Source organism: Orcinus orca, chromosome 5 (assembly GCF_937001465.1).
Source record: "Orcinus orca chromosome 5, mOrcOrc1.1, whole genome shotgun sequence".
NCBI lineage: Eukaryota > Metazoa > Chordata > Mammalia > Artiodactyla > Delphinidae > Orcinus > Orcinus orca.
Window position 1 is genome coordinate 101,256,858 of NC_064563.1, and position 19,586 is coordinate 101,276,443.

General features: G+C 39.8%; 1 protein-coding gene across 8 annotated transcripts in view; it reads right to left on the reverse strand.

Annotated features, from left to right (window-relative positions):
- Positions 1–353: 353 nt before the first annotated feature.
- Positions 354–19,586, reverse strand: part of TMEM45A (transmembrane protein 45A) — a 105,985-nt gene continuing 86,752 nt past the window's right edge. For 7 of the 8 annotated variants that reach the window (XM_004272604.3, XM_049710077.1, XM_033433309.2 and 4 more), the window contains 2 exons: positions 18,166–18,311; positions 354–783 (listed from right to left, as the gene is read on the reverse strand). In XM_004272604.3, the coding sequence (XP_004272652.1) occupies positions 690–783; positions 18,166–18,311 (240 nt within the window). In that variant the 3' untranslated portion in view covers positions 354–689. Of the gene's footprint in view, positions 1,340–18,165; positions 18,312–19,586 lie in introns of all 8 variants that reach the window. The other variant, XM_033433312.2, reaches the window with a different exon arrangement.

A 19,586-nucleotide genomic window follows, 5' to 3' on the forward strand; every position in this document is an offset into this window, starting at 1 on the left:
AGGTATTCCATTAAAGGATTTTCCTTGTTTTAACCCTTCAATTATTTTAGCAGAGCAGAGGGCATGGTGGCCATACTATGCTGTGATGATTTTTTTACTCTTTGGATAACATCACGACTCTCCTTTCCCAAATTTTCATGGCTTTACCAACCATGTGCCCTTCTGTAACCGTGGATCAGCCTTTTTATCTTCTCTGAGAGAGTACATCATAGGATGACTTCCGGCTTGCTTTTCCCAGGGGAGAACGCAGGTGCTACAGAAAGAGATTTCTCACAAAAAGGAATTTCAGTGTCACACAGCGTCTTCTTCATGACATAAAGGTAGGGTGCAGTTGAATAACAAAAACAAAGATCTGAGGTGTTTGAACGAAGGTCCATGCATTCATTTATTTCTCATTGCAGCAACAAGATAAACAAGTGAAATTCCATCTATAATGAGTTACAAATGGTAGTAAGCCCAGGAACCCTGAGCATATAGATCTATAAGGCAAATAAAACAATATTTTTCAGTGTGGGCATCACACTTTAGATGACCTGGGGAGAGCCATTCCAAGCCCCAAATACCATGACACCAAGAATCATTCTCAACCAGTTGTTCTCCAAACAAAAGGTGAAAAGGCAAAACTGTGATTAAAAATAATAAAATTTAAAAAAAGAGAAATTTCAACTAGAAAGACTGGATGCCCAAAGTCACATCTCTTCTTCTGATTCTTGTTCTCGTTCAGCATTTTTCAGGAGTCCAACTTCTGAGGGGCAGAACCTCTTAAATCGAGATTTAACCAACCTGAGGAGAATGAAAGTCATCTCGTATTATGCTGTTTAAAATTAAAACCCAAAACTATATGTATCTATAATACAGCAAACTCCACATTATCTGTGCAGATGGAAGAGGCACCCCTAGAAGGAAAATCATTTTTATTTGGCTCTGGAGCCACCTGCAAATATTGTGTAGATTAAAGCAGCATATAAGCAAACAGATACCATAAAGCTCTTAAATGTGTAATATGATTGTCTGCATCATATTCAAAATTTATAACTTTAATCATTTCTAAAACAAGCAAGAGAATCTCTGGGCTGTAGTAATCCCAGATGAAACCAAGCTCAGCTGTGTGGTCCAAAAAGGAGCCCTCTCCTAGGAAGGAAGTGCATGAAGGCATCTCCTGCCCCATGTTGAGCCCCACGTCAAGTCTGGTCTGTACTGCAGCCTCTATTCATGTCTTCAGAGGAGTGCTTTTGTGCTGGCCACAGGGTGCTCAACCGCATGTGATGCTCCATGATGAATTAAGAAGTTGAAAGAAGTGACCTCCATTCTTGTAACTGTTTTCATAGATTAAGAGAATCTGTAGGTCAGAAGGAATTACAATTTTTGACATTGGAAGATGTGAAGCTTCTTAGTGGCAGGAACTCAGCAGGCTCTCCACTTTCTCTGATGTAATAAGAACTAGGCAAAGCTTTTCCTGTGCATGATATTTGTGAAGACATTGTGCTGCGACCATGTCAATAAACATAGTTAACTTCCAGAAATACACAGGGATATGCAAACAAACTGATAAACCAAATCATCAAAATCATTCCCGTTTTATGAAAAACGTCACCAGCCTATCTGTAGCTTTACACTTGTTTTCTGCCTTTCTTCTTCCAATGAAGGTCTGGCCCACCCCTCTCAATATACAGTGCTTTCACTTGTGCTCTGGATCCCACTAGAGTATGAACTTCCTAGGAGCAGAGACTTCATCTTATTTACTGCCCTAACTCTGCCAGAGTCTAGAACAATGTCTGGTACACAATAGTGGCTCATGACATATTTGATGATTCAGTGGGCTGTGGAGCAATCTGCCAGGAGTTCATATCACTCACCTCCTCAGAGGTAATTCTTCAGTCACTTCCAACTCAGCATTAATTCCTCCAACATACAACAACTGAGCAGTATCAGTAATAACTATTGACTCGGCAAGAGTCAAGAAAAAGTATTCAAAATCATTTGCCTCGATAATTAGTTGACCATTGACATCGTTCCCAATGTCCTCAACTCTTCAAGGCACTGTTCTCACGAAAGGCTAATAGTGTTAAGTAAGTTGATGACTGGGACAGTGTGTCATTTTTTTAAAATATTTATTTATTTATTTGGCTGCGCTGGGTCTTAGTTGCGGCACATGGGGTCTTCATTGCAGCATGCGGGATCTTTAGTTGCAGCATGTGGGATCTTTAGTTGCAGCATGCAGCATCTAGTTCCCTGACCTGAGATCCAGCCCGGGCCCCCTGAATTGGAAGCATGGAGTCTTAGCCACTGGACCACCAGGGAAGTCCCAATGTGTCATTTTTCAAAGCCACACAGTCATCTCCACATTGCACAACCTGAATATGTGCTAACTGAAAGGGATTAATTAGTTAATTCATTCATTAGGTTCATTCCTGATGACTCTTGTGGAAAATAAAGCAAAGAACTGGCTACTGATTACAAATTAACTGTTAACACAGACCCTAGTGACTCCTGCACTTCCCCACTCCTCCTCTCTGGGTTTTATCTGGTGTTGTTATAAACCACCAAGCTAAGGCAAATTCAGGCTCTATCTGCACCCTGAAGCCCTTGGTATTGGCACATGCAGAAATGGCTACTGGGGACAGATTGAGGGATGGAGGAAAGAGGAAGTGCAAATAACTGCTAGTTCCTGGAATGATGCAAGTCCAGAGAACTAAAGTCAGGGTGTGTCTGGGCTTTTGCTCCCATATGTTCTCTTCAGTTAATACAAGAGCAGAGCTGAGACTTTGGGTATACTTCCAGAGTCAATCTGGAAATCAAACAACCAGAAAGCAAACTACCATATGCCTGGAATTTGGTCATTTCTATTTTGTTCTTCAAAATGGCTCACAAGAATCATTTGCTTGGAAAACCAACCTGAAAATGGGTAATATTTCTCTGTCCATTCAGAGGGGCTTTTGAAATAGTTCTGTACCACAGTGGTGTTTAAATATGAAATACAGTAAAACACATAATAAGATTTCCCAACAGATAGGTGTCTCCTATGAGCTGTCATGATGAGAACAGCAGGCATGGGACCAGATGAAGCAATCTTTAAACCGTGATTCTGGAGAGCTGGGAGGTACAGCTTCATTTTTCAGAGATTTTGGGGGCAGTAGTTCCATAACCCAGTTTTGGTTCCTTGGTGATCTTTGTGCTTTGTCAAATAAATGCGGATAGAATGTCCTCAAAACCCATCACCTGTGACTGAATTACAATCCACTACAATCCACTTGAATTATCCTGCATATGACCTCACTGAAAGTCAGTATTCAATCTTCGTGATATTCTTTAAGCTACTGCTTAAGTTTATAACAAAATATATCAGAACACAAGGTCTTGTTTTTATATTTCAAAAGCAGTATGAGAGCAAAACTTAAAAGCATATAAAACATGATTTCCAAACAACTGAACCCTATTTCCGAGTATTTCTGAAACAGGTCTGTTAAAACAGCAAATTAAGTGTCTTGAGTACCTACTATATGTTTGACAGCATGCCAAGAGCTGTGAGAAATATGAAAAAGGTCTTTTCTTCCAAGTGACACAATCAAGTTAGCAGGTAAGACTAACATGAGCTAATAGTAAATATCACAAGATAGATCACAATTGTTAAGATGTGTGGTAGAGACTAAAGTACTGTAAACACTCATGAAGGGAGATAAGCAAAGGCTAGAACAATCACAGAAGTTTTCAGAGAAGAGATGAGCATTTAATTTGGATATGCCAGGTAGAGGCAACTGCATGGTCAAAAAGTGAAAGGTGCTGGGGAAGGAGAGGCAGTTGAAAAAGTAAACATGGAGTTTCTGGTTTCTAGAAAACTATAGGTAGATAAGAGATTCATTAGGGGTCTGAAGGTTTTTGAAACAGGAAGAGACAATAGCCTTCTTTTGGCTCTGGAAGGGAACTGACATGGGGTAGAGGGTCTCTTTGAATGCTGGCATTATTCTTGGAAGCTGCCCAGCCCCTAAGGAGATGAGGCCCAGAAGTCAGCCTAAAACAGCGGAGGAAGAAGCCAAGTTTCACTCAATGGCTGAGCGAGCCTAAACTACCAGCCCGTGCACGTGCTTTGAGGGAAATGAATAGGACTAATAGAAATCAGTCAATGAGAAAGTAGAATTTCCCAGCACCCATAGCACTTAGACCCCTAGAAGGAGTAACTACAGATCAAAGTGGGCTGACACAAAGCCTACCAGAGACATTTTGGAGCTAGACAAGGAAATAGTTTCCTTATGCAGAGACACAGCACCAAAGCTCCTATAGCAGTGAAGCTCAAAGAAGCACAGAGCAGGAGAGGTAACCTGGGCAAATGTCTACAGAAAGGACTAGAAAGCTAGCTGGGGCAGAAGCTGAGACCCCACTGGGCCTAGAACCAGCTACTGTAATTTAGGGATCTAGAGCACCTGCTAGATGTGTACAATCCAATATGGTAGTCACTATGCATATATGGATATTTAAATTAATTAAACTTAGTGTGGCACTAGGCCCATGTCAAGTGCTCAATAACCACACATAGCTCATGGCTATATAATGAAGGCTGCAGATATACAACATTTCAATCAGTGCTAAAGTCTGAAGGATTGGAGTCTGCATGATTAGTAGTTGGGATCAGCCAGGCCAACTCTGGTTTGGCATTAGCTCTCATGCTAATGGAAATAATAAGGAACCATGTTCACTCCTTTCTACTCCTACTCATCCTTCAAGCTGCAGCTTAATTCTCAATTGTGAGGAGGCCTCCTCTGGGCTCCAATAGTGCTTTGTTCTTACACTGTTTCCATTTATTGTACTGTATTTAAATTGTCTCTCTCTCCCCATAGGGTCTACACATTATACATTTTTTGATACAGAAGAAGGAGAACAAGAACGAGAAGAATAATAAAAAGAACAAGGGTGGGTGGGGGAGGTGGTTCTAGAGAGCAGCCTAGGAAGGTCCTGAATTCACCTCCTCCCATGGACACAGCAAATCTACAGCTATTTAAGGAACAACTCCCTATAAAAAAAAAATACCTGAAAACTAGCCAAACAGCTCCTCCACAGCAAAGGACAAGAGGTCCACACTGAGATGGGTAAAAGAGGCAGAGACACAGTCTCACCGAAAACCCCACCCCTGGTGTGGAGACCCACAATCGGAAGGGATCTCAAAGATACAGAGCTTTTCCCTGAGGAGCAAGAATTTGTGCCCTACATCAGTCACCCCAACACTTGGGACTCGCACTGGTGAGATGAGCCCCCAAAACATCTGGCTTTGAAAACCAACAGGGCTGACGTCCAGAAAAACCAAAGGGCTGTAAGGAATGGAGATTCCACTCTTAAAGGACCTGCATGCAGACTCACCCACCTGGCAATCCAGCACAAAAGCCACAGTTTGAAAAGTGCCTAGACCATATGTGAATGTGATACATTTGTTAATTTTAAAGCATCTGCCAGCAAGGGAGAAATCTGTTAGGACTCTCTCCAGGAATGGAAGCACTGGCAGGTACCATTTTTGCTTTCTGCCCCATCTATTTTGTTAGCACCAGCACTAGCAGTCACCATTTTTGCAGTCGCTTTCTAACCTGCTAGCACCAGTGTTAGAAATTAAAGGAGAAATTTAAAAATACCTGGAGAGGGCTTCCCTGGTGGCGCAGTGGTTGAGAGTCTGCCTACCGATGCAGGGGACATGGGTTCAAGCCCTGGTCCAGAAGGGTCTCACGTGCCGCGGAGCGGCTGGGCCCGTGAGCCGTGGCCGCTGAGCCTGTGCGTCCGGAGCCTGTGCTCCGCAACGGGAGAGGCTGCAACAGTGAGAGGCCCGCGTACCGCAAAAATAAATAAATAAATAAATAATAAATAAATAAAAATACCTGGAGACAAGTGAAAATGGAAATACAACATACCAAAATCTATGCAATGCAACAAAAGCAGTTCTAAGATGGAAGTTTATAGCAATACAGGCCTACCTCAAGACATAAGAAAAATCTCAAATAAACAACCTAAATTTTACACCTAAAGGAACTAAAAAAAGAAGAGTAAACAAAGCCCAAAGTTACTAAAAGGAAGGAAATAATAAAGAACAGAGCAGAAATAAATGAAATAGAGACTAAAAGACAAACAGAAAAGATTGATGAAACAAGGAGATGGTTCTTTGAAAAGATAAACAAAATAGACAAAACTTTAGCTAGACTCACTAAGAGAAACAGAGAGAAGGCTCAAATAAATAAAATCAGAAATAAAAGAGGAGAAATTACAATTATACCAAAAGAGACTACTATGAACTATTATACACCAACAAATTGAATAACCTGGAAGTAATAGATAAATTCCTAGAAACATACAATCTTCTAAGACTGAATCATCAAGAAATAGAAAATCTGAATAGACTAATTACTAGTGAGGAGATTAAAACAGTAATCAAAAAACTCCCAACAAAGAAAAGTCCAGGACCAGATGGCTTCACTGGTAAATTGTACCAAATATTCAAAAAAGATTTAATACCTATCCTTCTCAAACTCTTCCAAAAAACTGAAGAGGAGGGAATCCTCCCACACTCACTTCACAAGGCCAACATTACCCTGATACCAAAATCACACAAAGACATCACACACAAAAAAGAAAATTACAGACCAATATCACTGATGAACATAGGTACAAAAATCTTCAACAAAATATTAGCAAACTGAACTCAAGAATACATTAAAAGGATCATACACCCTGATCAAGTGGGATTTATTCCAGGGATGCAAGGATGGTTCAACAACCACAAATCAATCAATGTGATATGTCACATTAACAAAAAGAAGGATTAAAATCATATGATGGGGGGACCTTGAAGATGGTGGAAGAGTAAGACGCAGAGATCACCTTCCTCCCCACAGATACACCAGAAATACATCTACACGTGGAACAACTCCTACAGAACACCTACTGAAGGCTGGCAGAAGACCTCAGACCTCCCAAAAGGCAAGAAACTCCCCACGTACCTGGGTAGGGCAAAAGAAAAAAAGAAAAAACAGAGACAAAAGAATAGGGACGGCACCTGCACCAGTGGGAGGGAGCTGTGAAGGAGGAAAAGTTTCCACACACTAGGAAGCCCCTTCGCGGGCGGAGACTGCGGGAGGCGGAGGGGGGAGCTCTGGCACCGCGGAGGAGCGCACAGCAACGGGTGCGGAGGGCAAAGCGGGGAGATTCCCGCACAGAGGATCGGTGCCGACCGGCACTCACCAGCCCGAGAGGCTTGTCTGCTCACCCGCCGGGGCGGGCGGGGCTGCGAGCTGAGGCTCTGAGGCTCGGGTTTCGGTTTCGGAAGGAGCGCAGGGAGAGGACTGGGGTTAGCGGCTTGAACATAGCCTGAAGGGGTTAGTGCACCACGGCTAGCCGGGAGGGAGTCCGGGGAAAAGTCTGCACCTGCCGAAGAGGCAAGAGACTTTTTCTTCCCTCTTTGTTTCCTGGTGCGTGAGGAGAGGGGTTTAAGAACGCTGCTTAAAGGAGCTCCAGAGATGGGCGCGAGCCGCGGCTAAAAGCGCGGACCCCAGAGACGGGCAGGAGACGCTAAGGCTGCTGCTGCCGCCACCAAGGGGCCTGTGTGCGAGCACAGGTCACTCTCCACACCCCTCTTCCGTGGAGCCTGTGCAGCCCGCCACTGCCAGGTTCCCGGGATCCAGGAATGACTTCCCCGTTAGAACGCACGGCGGGCCTCAGGCTGGTGCAAAGTCACGCCGGACTTTGCCGCCGCAGGCCCACCCCGCACTCCGTGCCCCTCCCTCCCCGCCGGCCTGAGTGCGCCAGAGCCCCCGAATCAGCGGCTCCTTTAACCCCGTCCTGTCTGAGCAAAAAACAGACGCCCTCCAGCGACCTACACGCAGAGGCAGGGCCAAATCCAAAGCTGAGCCCCTGTGAGCTGTGAGAACAAAGAAGAGAAAGGGAAATCTCTCCCAGCAGCCTCAGAAGCAGCGGATTAAAGCTCCACAATCAACTTGATATACCCTGCATCTGTGGAATACCTGAATAGACAACCAATCATCCCAAATTAAGGAAGTGGACTTTAGGAGCAAGATCTATGATTTTTTTCCCTATTCCTCTTTTTGTGAGTGTGTATGTGTATGCTTCTGTGTGAGATCTTGTCTGTATAGTCTTGCTTCCACCTTTTGTCCTAGGGTTCTATCCGTCCATGGTTTTTTTTTAAAATTTTTTTCTTAATAATCAATTTTAATTTTAATAACCTTATTATACTTTACCTTCGTTCTTTCTTTCTTTCCTTCCTTCCTTCCCTCCTTTAGACAACGAATCATCCCAAATTGAGGAGGTGGTCTCTGACAGCAAGATTTATGATTTTTCCCCCTTTACCTCTTTTAGTGAGGGTGTATGTGCATGCTTCTGTGTAAGATTTTGTCTGTATAGCTTTGCTTCCAACATTTGTCCTAAGGTTCTATCTGTCCCTTTTTTTTTTTCTAAATAAGAATTTTTTAATTCAATAACTTTATTATACTTTATTTTAGTTTTACTGTATCTTCTTTCTTTCTTTTTTCCTTCTTTCCCTCCTTCCTTCCTCCCTCCCTCCCTCCTTTCTTTCCTTCTTGCCTTCTTTCCTTCTTTCTTTCTTTCTTCCTTCCTTCCCTCCTTCCCTTCTTTCCTTCTTTCTTTCCTCATACTTCTACTAATTCCCTCTACTTTTTCTCCCTTTTATTCTGAGCCGTGTGGATGAAAGGCTCTTGGTGCTCCAGCCAGGAGTCAGGGCTCTGCCTCTGAGGTAGGAGAGCCAACTTCAGGACACTGGTCAACAAGAGACCTCCCAGCTCCACATAATATCAAACGGTGAAAATCTCCCAGAGACCTCCATCTTAACACCAGCACCCAGCTTCACTCAACGACCAGCAAGCCACAGTGCTGGACAACCTATGACAAACAAATAGCAAAACAGGAACACAACCCCACCCATTAGCAGAGAGGCTGCCTAAAATCATAATAAGGCCACAGACACCCCAAAACACACCACCAGATGTGAACCTGCCCACTAGAGAGACAAGATCCAGCCTCATCCACCTCAACACAGGCACTAGTCCCCTCCACCAGGAAGCCTACACAACCCACTGAACCAACCTTAGCCACTGGAGACAGACATCAAAAACAGCGGGAACTACGAACCTGCAGTCTGCAAAAAGGAGAGCCCAAACACAGTAAGATAAGCAAAATGAGAAGACAGAAAAACACACAGCAGATAAAGGAGCAAGATAAAAATGCACCAGACCTAACAAATGAAGAGGAAATAGGCAGTCTACCTGAAAAAGAATTCAGAATAATGATAGTAAGGATGATCCGAAATCTTGGAAATAGAATGGACAAAATGCAAGAAACATTTAACAAGGACCTAGAAGAAATAAAGATGAAACAAGCAACGATGAACAACACAATAAATGAAATTAAAAGTACTCTAGATGGGATCAATAGCAGAATAACTGAGGCAGAAGAACGGATAAGTGACCTGGAAGATAGAGTAGTGGAAATAACTACTGCAGAGCAGAATAAAGAAAAAAGAATGAAAAGAACTGAGGACAGTCTTAGAGACCTCTGGGACAACATTAAACGCACCAACATTCGAATTATAGGGGTTCCAGAAGAAGAAGAGAAAAAGAAAGGGACTGAGAAAATATTTGAAGAGATTATAGTTGAAAACTTCCCTGATATGGGAAAGGAAATAGTTAATCAAGTCCAGGAAGCACAGAGAGTCCCATACAGGATAAATCCAAGGAGAAATATGCCAAGACACATATTAATCAAACTGTCAAAAATTAAATACAAAGAAAGCATATTAAAAGCAGCAAGGGAAAAACAACAAATAACACATAAGGGAATCCCCATAAGGTTAACAGCTGATCTCTCAGCAGAAACCCTACAAGCCAGAAGGGAGTGGCAGGACATACTGAAAGTGATGAAGGAGAAAAACCTGCAGCCAAGACTACTCTACCCAGCAAGGATCTCATTCAGATTTGATGGAGAAATTAAAACCTTCACAGACAAGCAAAAGCTGAGAGTTCAGCACCACCAAACCAGCTTTACAACAAATGCTAAAGGAACTTCTCTAGACAAGAAACACAAGAGAAGGAAAAGACCTACAATAACGAACCCAAAACAATTTAGAAAATGGGAATAGGAACATACATATCGATAATTACCTTAAATGTAAATGGACTAAATGCTCCCACCAAAAGACACAGATTGGCTGAATGGATACAAAACAAGACCCTTATATATGCTGTCTACAAGAGACCCACTTCAGACCTAGAGACACATACAGACTGAAAGTAAGGGGATGGAAAAAGATATTCCATGCAAATGGAAACCAAAAGGAAGCTGGAGTAGCAATTCTCATATCAGACAAAATAGACTTTAAAATAAGGACTATTAAAAGAGACAAAGAAGGACACTACATAATGATCAAGGGATCGATCCAAGAAGAAGATATAACAATTGTAAATATTTATGCACCCAACATAGGAGCACCTCAATACATAAGGCAAATACTAACAGCCATAAAAGGGGAAATCGACAGTAACACATTCATAGTAGGGGACTTTAACACCCCACTTTCACCCATGGACAGATCATCCAAAATGAAAATAAATAAGGAAACACAAGCTTTAAATGATACATTAAACAAGATGGACTTAATTGATATTTATAGGACACTCCATCCAAAAACAACAGACTACACATTTTTCTCAAGTGCTCATGGAACATTCTCCAGGATAGATCATATCTTGGGTCACAAATCAAGACATGGTAAATTTAAGAAAATTGAAATTGTATCAAGTATCTTTTCTGACCACAACGCCATGAGACTAGATATCAATTACAGGAAAAGATCTGTAAAAAATACAAACACATGGAGGCTAAACAATACACTACTTAATAATGAAGTGATCACTGAAGAAATCAAAGAGGAAATAAAAAAATACCTAGAAACAAATGACAATGGAGACACAACGACACAAAACCTGTGGGTTGCAGCAAAAGCAGTTCTAAGGGGGAAGTTTATAGCAATACAAGCCCACCTTAAGAAGCAGGAAATATCTCGAATAAACAACCTAACCTTGCACCTCAAGCAATTAGAGAAAGAAGAACAAAAAAACCGCAAAGTTAGCAGAAGGAAAGAAATCATAAAAATCAGATCAGAAATAAATGAAAAAGAAATGAAGGAAACAATAGCAAAGATCAATAAAACTAAAAGCTGGTTCTTTGAGAAGATAAACAAAATTGATAAACCAATAGCCAGACTCATCAAGAAAAAAAGGGAGAAGACTCAAATCAATAGAATTAGAAATGAAAAAGGAGAGGTAACAACTGACACTGCAGAAATAAAAGAGATCACGAGAGATTACTACAAGCAACTCTATGCCAATAAAATGGACAATCTGGAAAAAATGGACAAATTCTTAGAAATGCACAACACGCCAAGACTGAATCAGGAAGAAATAGAAAATATGAAGAGACCAATCACAAGCACTGAAATTGAAACTGTGATTAAAAATCTTCCAACAAACAAAAGCCCAGGACCAGATGGCTTCACAGGCGAATTCTATCAAACATTTAGAGAAGAGCTAACACCTATCCTTCTCAAACTCTTCCAAAATATAGCAGAGGGAGGAAAACTCCCAAACTCCTTCTACGAGGCCACCATCACCTTGATACCAAAACCCGACAAGGATGTCACAAAGAAAGAAAACTACAGGCCAATATCACTGATGAACATACATGCAAAAATCCTCAACAAAATACTGGCAAACAGAATCCAACAGCACATTAAAAGGATCATACACCATGATCAAGTGGGGTTTATCCCAGGAATGCAAGGATACTTCAATATACGCAAATCTATCAATGTGATAAACCATATTGACAAATTGAAAGAGAAAAACCATATGATCATCTCAATAGATGCAGAGAAAGCTTTTGACAAAATTCAACACCCATTTATGATAAAAACCCTGCAGAAAGTAGGCATAGAGGGAACTTTCCTCAACATAATAAAGGCCATATATGACAAACCCACAGCCAACATCATCCTCAATGGTGAAAAACTGAAAGCATTTCCACTAAGGTCAGGAACAAGACAAGGTTGCCCACTCTCACCACTCTTATTCAACATAGTTTTGGAAGTTTTAGCCACAGCAATCAGAGAAGAAAAAGAAATGAAAGGAATCCAAATGGGGAAAGAAGAAGTAAAGCTGTCACTGTTTGCAGATGACGTGATACTGTACATAGAGAATCCTAAAGATGCTACCAGAAAACTGCTAGAGCTAATCAATGAATTTGGTAAAGTGGCAGGATACAAAATTAATGCACAGAAATCTCTGGCATTCCTATATACTAATGATGAAAAATCTGAAAGTGAAATCAAGAAAACACTCCCATTTACCATAGCAACAAAAAGAATAAAATATCTAGGAATAAACCTACCTAAGGAGAAAAAAGACCTGTATGCAGAAAATTATAAGACACTGATGAAAGAAATTAAAGATGATACAAATAGATGGAGAGATATACCATGTTCTTGGATTGGAAGAATCAACATTGTCAAAATGACTCTACTACACAAAGCAATCTATAGATTCAATGCAATCCCTATCAAACTACCACTGGCATTTTTCACAGAACTAGAACAAAAAATTTTGCAATTTGTATGGAAACACAAAAGACCCCGAATAGCCAAAGCAATCTTGAGAACGAAAGAAGGAACTGGAGGAATCAGGCTCCCTGACTTCAGACTATACTACAAAGCTACAGTATTCAAGACAGTATGGTACTGGCACAAAAACAGAAAGATAGATCAACAGAACAGGATAGAAAGCCCAGAGATAAACCCATGCACATATGGACACCTTATCTTTGATAAAGGTGGCAGGAATGTACAGTGGAGAAAGGACAGCCTCTTCAATAAGTGGTGCTGGGAAAACTGGACAGGTATATGTAAAAGTATGAGAGTAGATCACTCCCTAACACCATACACAAAAATAAGCTCAAAATGGATTAAAGACCTAAATGTAAGGTCAGAAACTATCAAACTCTTAGAGGAAAACATAGGCAGAACACTCTATGACATAAATCACAGCAAGATCCTTTTTGACCCACCTCCTAGAGAAATGGAAATAAAAACAAAAATAAACAAATGGGACCTAATGAAACTTCAAAGCTTTTGCACAGCAAAGGAAACCATGAACAAGACGAAAAGACAACCCTCAGAATGGGAGAAAATATTTGCAAATGAAGCAACTGACAAAGGATTAATCTAAAAAATTTACAAGCAGCTCATGCAGCTCAATAACAAAAAAAGAAACAACCCAATCCAAAAATGGGCAGAAGACCTAAATAGACATTTCTCCAAAGAAGATCTACAGACTGCCAACAAACACATGAAAGAATGCTCAACATCATTAATCATTAGAGAAATGCAAATCAAAACTACAATGAGATATCATCTCACACCAGTCAGAATGGCCATCATCAACAAATCTAGAAACAATAAATGCTGGAGAGGGTGTGGAGAAAAGGGAACACTCTTGCACTGCTGGTGGGAATGTGAATTGGTTCAGCCACTATGGAGAACAGTATGGAGGTTCCTTAAAAAACTACAAATAGAACTACCATATGACCCAGCAATCCCACTACTGGGCATATACCCTGAGAAAACCAAAATTCAAAAAGAGTCATGTACCAAAATGTTCATTGCAGCTCTATTTACAATAGCCAGGACATGGAAGCAACCTAAGTGTCCATCATCAGATGAATGGATAAAGAAGATGTGGCACGTATATACAGTGGAATATTACTCAGCCATAAAAAGAAACGAAATTGAGTTATTTTTAGTGAGGTGGATGGACCTAGAGGCTGTCATACAGAGTGAAGTAAGTCAGAAAGAGAAAAACAAATACCGTATGCTAACACATATATATGGAATCTAAGGGGAAAAAAAAAGGGTCATGAAGAACCTAGGGGTAAGACGGGAATAAAGACACAGACCTACTAGAGAATGGACTTGAGGATATGGGGAGGGGGAAGGATAAGCTGTGACAAAGTGAGAGAGTGGCATGGACATATATACACTACCAAATGTAAAATAGATAGCTAGTGGGAAGCAGCCGCATGGCACAGGGAGATCAGCTCAGTGCTTTGTGACCACCTAGAGGGGTGGGATAGGGAGGGTGGGGGAGGGAGGGAGACGCAAGAGGGAAGAGATATGGGAACATATGTATATATATAACTGATTCACTTTGTTATAAAGCAGACACTAACACACCACTATAAAGTAATTATACTCCAATAAAGATGTTAAAAATAAATAAAACATAAAAATAGGCAGAGAATTTGAATAGACATTTTTCCAAAGAAGACATACAGATAACTAAAAGGCACATGAAACAATTTTCAATATCACTAATCATTAGGGAAGTTCAAATCAAAACACCAGTGAGATATCACCTCATACCTGTAGAATGGCTATTATCAAAAGGATAAGAAATAGCAAGTGTTGGCCAGGATATGAAGAAAAGAGAACCCTCATGCACTGTTGGTGGCAATGTAAATTGGTACAGCCACTGTGGAAAACAGCATGGAGCTTCCTCAAAAAATTAAAAATAGGGCATCCCTGGTGGCGCAGTGGTTGAGAGTCTGCCTGCCAATGCAGGGGACATGGGTTTGTGCCCCAGTCCAGGAAGATCCCACATGCCGCGGAGCGGCTAGGCCCATGAGCCATGGCCACTGAGCCTGCGCGTCCAGAGCCTGTGCTCTGCAACGGGAGAGGCCACAACAGTGAGAGGCCCACATACCGCAAAAAAAAAAAAAAAAAAGAAAAAATTAAAAATAGAACTACCATATAAGCCAGCAATTCCACTTCTGGGTATTTATCTGAAGAAAATGAAAACACTAATTCAAAAAGATAAAGGCACCCCTAGGTTCACTGCAGCATATTTATAATAACCAGGATACCGAAACAACTTAAGGGTCTATCAATGGATGAATGGATAAAGGAGATGTTTTTATATATATATGTTTATATATATATATATAATATAAATATTTTATATTTATATGTACATAATGGAATACTAGTCAGCCATAAAAAAGAATGAAATGGACATTGAGGCTATTACATTAAGTGAAATAAGGCAGATAGAGAAAGACAAATACCATATGATTTCACTTACCTGTGAGATCTAACAAACAAATGAACAAACAAAACAAAACACATAGATACAGGGACCAGACTGATGGTTGCCAGAATGGGGGGAGGTGGGCAAAAATGGGTGAAGGGGATAAAGAGGTACAAACCTCCAGTTATAAAATAAATAAGTCTTATAGTTTTCAGAGCACAGGTCTTTTGTCTCCTTAGGTGTGGTTATTCCTAGGTATTTTATTCTTTTTGATGTGATGGTAAATGGGGTTGTTTCTTGAATTTCTCTTTCTGATGTTTTGTTGTTAGTGTATAGAAGTGCAACAGATTTCTGTGTATTAATTTTGTAACCTGCAACTTTACCAAATTCGTTGATGAGCTCTAGTAGTTTTCTGGTAGCATCTTTAGGATTTTCTATGTATAGTAACATGTCATCTGCAAATAGTGAGTTTAACTTCTTTTCCCATTTGGATTCCTTTTATTTCTTTTTATTCTCTGATTGCTATAGCTAGGACTTCCAAAACTATGTTGAATAAAAGTGACAAGAGTGAACATCCTTGTTTTTTTCCTGATCTTAGAGGAAATGTTTTTAGCTTTTCACCATTGAGTATGATGTTAGCTGTAGGTTTGTCATATATGGCCTTTATTATGTTGAGGTATGTTCCCTCTATGCCCACTTTCTGGACAGTTTTTATCATAAATGGGTGTTGAATTTTGTCAAAAGCTTTTCCTGCAAATATTGAGATGATCATATTACCTCACACCAGTCAGAATGGCTATCATCAAAAAATCCACAAACAGGAAATGCTGGAGAGTGTGTGGAGAGAAGGGAATCCTCCTATACTGTTGGTGGGAATGTAAACTGGTGCAGCCACTATGGAGAACAGTATAGAGGTTCCTTAAAAAACTAAAAATAGAGCTACCATATGATTCTGCAATCCCACTCCTGGGCATACACCCAGAGAAAAACATGGTTTGAAAGAATACATGCACCCCAATGTTCATTGCAGCACTGTTTACAATAGCCAAGACATGGAAGCAACCTAAATGTCCATCAAGAAAAGAATGGATAAAGAAGATGTGGACATATATACAATGGAATATTACTCAGCCATTAAAAAGAATGAAATAATGCCATTTGCAGTAACATGGGTGGACTTATAGATTGTCATACTGAGTGAAGTAAGTCAGATAGAGAAAGAGAAATATCATATGACTGCTTCTCTGCAGAATCTAAAAAATGATACAAATGAACTTATATACAAATCAAAAGCAGACTCACAGACTTAGAGAATGAACTTATGGTTACCAGAGGGGAAGGGTAGGAGGGAGAGATATTTAGGGAGCTTGGGATTGACATGTACACACCACTATATTTAAAATGGATAACCAACAAGGACCTACTGTATAGCAGAGGGAACTCTGCTCAATATCCTGTAACAAACTAAATGCAAAAAGAATTTGAAAAAGAATAGACACATGTATATGTATAACTGAATCACTTTGTTGTACACCTGAAACTAATACAACATTGTTAATCAACTGTACTCCAATATAAAATTAAAAGTTTCTTTAAAAAATGAGAAAAATAAATAAAATTAAAAAGTCATGGGGATATTATATACAGCATGGTGACTATAATCAGTAACATTGTATTGCAGATTTGAAAGTCGCTAATAAAGTAAATCTTGAAAGTTCTCATCACAGAAAAAAATTTTGTAACTTTGTATGGTAACAGATGGTATAACTAGACTTATTGTGGCGGTCATTTTGCAATGTATACAAAAGTTGAATCATTATGTTGTACACCTAAAACTAGTATAATGTTGTATGTCAATTGCACTTCAATTTAAAAAGAAATCTATCACAGGAAACTGAAAAAAAAAACCAACAAACAAACACAAGAAGAATCTTCCTTGAGCTCCTATTATGTTGTGGGCAGTTTAAATACATGATCTCATTTAGGTACTATTATTATCTCTGTTTTGTAAATGACAAAACTGATATTTAATGTGGTTAAATAGTTTACCCAAAGTCATACAGCTGACAAGCAGCAGAGCTAGGAACATGGATTCTTAGCAATCTGTTATATCGCTCCTCACCCATCATGAAACACTGTATCAAAGTCCTTGTAAAAACATGTACAGTTCAACTGAATCTTACTGTTAGAAATATTACAGGAAATGTCAAAGTAACCAGATACTCAAATTTAATGGGAGACATACATGTTGGTCAAAAATGACACCAAGCTTGGGAAGTGCTATAACTGATGTAAACATGGGCAAATGGAGGGCTCACTGCAGGTGTGGGGAGGACCATTTGGATAAGAAAACAGCATATGCAAAGACATGGAGGCACAGAAGAGTGTGCTGAAGGGTAATGCATAGGTTAGGAGCATAGCAGAGACACTTTTTAGCTATTCCAACTTTAAACCAGCATTCTTTTTTTTTTTTAAGTTTTCTCATTCGTTCTATTTTTTATTTTCTTTTTTTTTTAACATCTTCATTCGAGTATAATTGCTTTACAATGTTGTATTAGTTTCTGCTGTATAACAAAGTGAATCAGCTATACATATACAGATATCCCCATATCCCCTCCCTCTTGCATCTTCCTCCCACACTCCCTACCCCACCCCTCTAGATGGTCACAAAGCACTGAGCTGATCTCCCTGTGCTATGCAGCTGCTTCCCACTAGCTATCTGCTTTACATTTGGTAGTGTGTATATGTCACTGTTACTCCCTCACTTTGCCCCAGCTTACCCTTCCCCCTCCCCATGTCCTCAAGTCCATTCTCTATGTCTGCGCCTTTATTCCTGTCCTGCCCCTAAAACCAGCATTTATTCTTTTTATTGGAAATGTTTGTGTTTGCAGATAATTTTCTGCTATATTACCCTGTTTTGTGGAATGCTAAGGAATGAAATACCTCTTTGAACTTAAAGTTTGGTAATATCAAGTCTTGATGATCATATACCAAAAAATAGAACTTCCATGAACAAAAATCACTAACTTACCAGGTGACAAAGGCATAAATTGCTCCAATGATGATAATGGCTATTGCATAATGCCAACAAAAGCATATGGTGAGAAACATAACGTTGTCATGATCCACTGAATCCCATGCAGGACCTCCACTGGGGGGATAAAGGACAAACCCAATCTGTAATTTAAAACAAAGAACACACATTAAAAAATACCAGCCATATTCCCAAAGATAGTACATTTCAAAATGTTTCATTTCAAGATTAATGGTAACAGATAACTCCCATTACCTGAGATGCTACAGATAAGATATCTGCTGCCTGTTTTAGTAATATAGACAGTATCTACTCCATCATATTTTTGGAAAAAATGTTAAGGATATTTACAGATCAATTTTCAAAATATGAATAGTAATCATCTCTGGGGATTGGTGGACTTCCAGATGACGTGTTAGGTTTCTAAGCTGTGCAGTTTAACTCAGTTATTTCAAAATCAGAGTTTAAAAAAAAGGTTTTAAAATAAAGCCCACGGGTAACATTATATTCAATGATAAAGACTGAAAGCTTGTCTCCTAAGATCAGGAACAAGACAAGGGTGTCTTGTTTTACAAATTCCATTCAACGTTGTACTAGAAATTCAAGCCAGAGCAATTAGCTAAGAAAAACAGACAAAGAGCATCCAGATTGCAAAGGAAGAAGTAAAACTATATTCACAAATGACATGATCTTATATATACAGAAAATTCTGAAGAATCCACAAAAAAACTATTAGAGCTAATAAATTAATTTAGCATACTTGCAGGATACAAAATCAACACATAAAACATGCAATGAACAATCAAAAAAATTAAGGTAGGAAAACAATTCCACTTACAATAGCATTGAAAAGAATGAAATACTTAGGAATAAATTTAATCAAGGAGGTTCAAGACTTGTACCTTGCAAACTACAAAACATTGTTGAAAGTGATCAAAGAAGATCTAAATAACTGGAAGTATATCTCATGTTCATGAACTGGAGCAGTTAATATTGTTAAGATGGCAATAAAAAGACAGAACATGAATCTGATCAAACCTCTAGATCTAACAAGATCGGGCATGTTGAAAAGTGTTAAATGTGATGGTTAATTTCACATGTCAACTTGACTGGGTCATAGGATGTACAGACACTTGGTTAAACATGATTTTGGGGTGTGTTTGTGAGGGTATTTCCAGATGAGATTAGCACTTGAATCTGTAAAAATCTAAGTAAAGCAGATCCTCCTCCACAGTGCGTGTGGGCATCATACAATCCATTGAGGGCTGGAGAGCAAAAAGCAGAGGGAGGGAGAATTGGCTCTGCCTCACCACTGAGCTGGAACTTTGGTCTTCTCCTGCCTCAAACTAGAACTTGTACCATCAGCTCTCCACTTTCAGGACTGGACCTACAGCACCAGCTTTCCTGGGTCTGTAGAA